Raw genomic sequence first — 3,488 nt, forward strand, 5'->3', positions numbered from 1 at the left:
CCACGGACTAGTTTCTGAGTTAGCGCACTTGAAGTTGGGCCTCCCAGTTTGAGGAAGGGAGAGGGCTTCCCTCTACCCCCCGTGAATCCTGCCTTGGACCACCCCGGGAGAGAAGGGGGACCGGGGGGCTAGGCGGTGGGGGGATCGGGCACATTCCAGGAGACTGATCTCGGGGCCCAGCCTCCGCGCCACACCCTTGGCCCCGCAGGTGTGCGCCCTCCTCGCGGCGAGGGGGGAGCGTGCGCCAGACCGGCGCTTTTCCAGCTCGCCGTGCGCCGCGTGTGTTTGTCTGTGTCGGAGGGCTGGGTCCTCCTTATTCACAGGTGAGTCACACCCTGAAACACAGGCTCTCTTCCTGTCAGGACTGAGTCAGGTAGAAGAGTCGATAAAACCACCTGATCCGGGAGAAGGAAGGCACAGCGGGGCGCAGAGGGAGACCCACCTGCCACGGGAGCCGGCAGCGAGCCCTGCAGCGGAGCACGGCGCGGCCCCCCCGGCCCAGCCCTCCCGGCCCAGCCATGCGCGCGCTCTGGCTCGGCTGCTGCCTCTGCTTCTCGCTCCTGCTGCCTGCAGCCCGGGCCACCTCCAGGAGGGAAGGTGAGTCGGCTTCCACAGGGAAACGTCTCAGCCCTGGGCCGTGAACTTGCCTTTCTCTGCAGATCTGATGGCCGAACGCCCCTCGGAGGACTCCCCCTCTGCCCAGAACCTCTCTAGCGCTCCCTCCTCCTTCCCCAACTGGGCTTCGCCAGAGATCGGTTTGAAATGACACTAATCCAATATAAAACTGTCTGATTTTTTAAAATGTGAAGCAAATAGGTTGTGCCAAACCAGGGCTTTCTCACTTTTAACGTGTTCCTTTTTTGATTTCTTTTTTTTCGACCAAGGGGCCCCTGTTTAATCAGTAATATGTTGGTACATACATTCTTTGCCCAATGCGTATTTATTTAGTAAATGGATTTTCGTGGGAATGTTTTCCTTGACTGTGAACACCAAAGAGATTGAAAAGGAACCTCTCCAATCATCCTTCTGTAATTTGTGTTTCAGATTTGGGATGGAAAATGAGCCTTAAGAGTGTTAGCGATACTTTTTTTTTTTTCTTAAAAAGAATGACATGGCACTTACCTAGTAATGTTATCAATACACTTAACTTTCTCATAGCGTTACTTGTAATGGCATTTTCACATGCTATTCATTCAACAGGCATTTATTGGCCACCTATGTCAATATCATTTGATCTTACCTAGGGCACCCAGTGGCTGTCATGTGTGAGAAGTTAGGTTCACTTAAACAAAACTTTCTGAGAGCCTAGCAACTGGTGACTGTGTGCATGTGTCAGCGATGACAACACATAGCAGTTTTCCTTGTCACTTAGTTCTATCGAGAATTGCCTGTATAATTACCTGAATGTTTACATTTATGTTGCTTCCTGCACCTGATAGCAGTTCAATAAACATTTCAATAGGCTCAAGGTCAAGAGCCATTTTCACACAAGTATGTGCGTGAATCTGCTCATGTGTGCAGGGAATGTAGTAGATATTCCATGTGTGATTGTGCAGTCTGGGTGATGCCAGCCTGAATTCGATTTGAATGGCATGAATAATGTTTGAGCATGTGTTTGAATGCATTCTATAGTCCTTTTTTTCTAAAATAATCTTGGAATTAAATTCCAACCCATCATCCCTGACTACCGCTTTCAAAACCAGGTATGATCACCACCAAAGAAAAGGTTACTCTGTGAAATAATGGATATGCTAATTTGCTTGACTACAGCAACCATTTCTCTGTGTATATCAAAACATCATGCCATATACCTTAGATACATATAGTTTAAAAAGCCGTTTAAAAATGATCATGTAGGATAGGTTCCCCTGGGGTTAAAATAAGTAGTCTTAGCCTAATGGAAAAACATCATAAACGTAAGACTAAGTCTCTGGATATTAGGAATAAAAGGGACTGCTTCTATCTACTACTTAGAATCCCTTGATTTAAAAAAGGAGGACACAGATGTGTATTTGCTTAGGGTCATGCACGCAGTCACAGAACTGGTACTTGATCCAGGGGTTTTTGTGGCTGGAACTTTTTGACCCCAATATAAAGTAATAAGGAAACAAGATACATATTTTTTACATTATAAGTAATTATTGAAGCAATTTCCCCTTTGGCTATAGTTGTGTGTATATGTGTGTGATGGCATTTTCACGTGCTATTCATTCAACAGACATTTATTGGTCACCTATGGCCTATATCATTTGACATTTGCATCGTATCAAATGCTAGCATTTGATAACAAAAATAACTATATAGGCTGGTATCAATTGTTTAATAAAATCAGACTCAAGAGGAGAGAGCTAGACCCTCACTTCTCAAAGATGGAGCATCATCTGAGTGTTCTGTCTAGACCATGAAGTCAGAAACAGTGTTGAGGCTCAGTTCTGGACATTTCCCCTTCCTTGGAGACAGACTGCTTGAAGTTTTATGCTCCCTCCTGAAAGGGCTTCATTTTGGTTCAGTGGGAATGTGAAAAGTTTTGTGTCAGGGTGAAACACACATGTGTTTCCGTCGCAGGATGCTGGCACGTGCAGGGAGTTGGACTGAAAGTGTGGTACCAGCCATGTCTCGAAGTGACCGCTTCTGAGGGTCCTGTGGGCTGGGCCTATGAGATCCTAAAGCAGTGATGTTGTTTCCTGGTCGTTCCCTCCAGGTGAAAGTATGGTGACAAATGTAATCAGCAAGACTGTCAGGGTTGTTCTCATCTAAAACACAGGCATAGAGGCAGCCTGGCCTGCTTTAAATTTCGGCTCATTCACTTACTATTTCCTTGTTGGTAACCATCCTGGCTCCTCAGCCACCTGGAGTCTGCTTCTTTGTTAAATGGAGGCAGTAAGACTGTGCAACCTGGTAGAGTTGTTGAAAGGATAACAGCTTATTGTAAAGTGTCTTAAGGTGCCTTGGAACCACACATTTCTTTAAGAAATCTGAAGCTAGCAGTACAGGCAGAGTGGACTCAGATGCCCGGAGATCAGTAAGAAAGACCAAGGGGCTCAGAGCTTGGTGTGAGAGAACGTGGTCTGTAGCTCCAGTGGTCTGGATCTTCACTCACAGGAGAGGATGACTGGGGAAGGAGATGGGAATGAGACTTGACATCTAGTCACCAATCTGGTTGAGAAATGCCTTATGTGCCAGGCTGTGCCTAGTAGGCCAACAAGAGCTGTGGGTGGCTTGTAAACAGAAATGAGAGTGATTGGATTCATGTTTCAGAAAGGTCACTCATTCAAGGGCTTGAAAGATGGGAGGGAGCTGGGAAAGCCAAATAAACCATCGCTGCAGTAATCCAGCTGAGGGACGATGAAGGCTTTCATCATGGTGGTAGAAATAGCAAAGAGGAAACAGATGACGAAGACATTTTAGAAGGTTAAGATCTAAAGAAGCCGGGCTCGGTGGCTCAGCCTGTAATCCTGCGCCTTTGGGAGGCTGAGGTGAGTGGATTG

At 46.7% G+C, this 3,488-nt stretch overlaps 1 protein-coding gene across 1 annotated transcript in view; it reads left to right on the plus strand.

The window, feature by feature from the left end:
- The first annotated feature begins 315 nt into the window (after positions 1-315).
- Positions 316-3,488, plus strand: part of LAMC2 (laminin subunit gamma 2) — a 65,766-nt gene continuing 62,593 nt past the window's right edge. Inside the window, exon 1 of the mRNA XM_008074414.2 lies at positions 316-597. Within this exon, the coding sequence (XP_008072605.1) occupies positions 519-597 (79 nt within the window). The 5' untranslated portion in view covers positions 316-518. The remainder of the gene's footprint in view (positions 598-3,488) is intronic.

This window comes from Carlito syrichta, unplaced genomic scaffold, assembly GCF_000164805.1.
Source record: "Carlito syrichta isolate Samal-C Ts95f unplaced genomic scaffold, Tarsius_syrichta-2.0.1 Scaffold316427, whole genome shotgun sequence".
Lineage (NCBI taxonomy): Eukaryota > Metazoa > Chordata > Mammalia > Primates > Tarsiidae > Carlito > Carlito syrichta.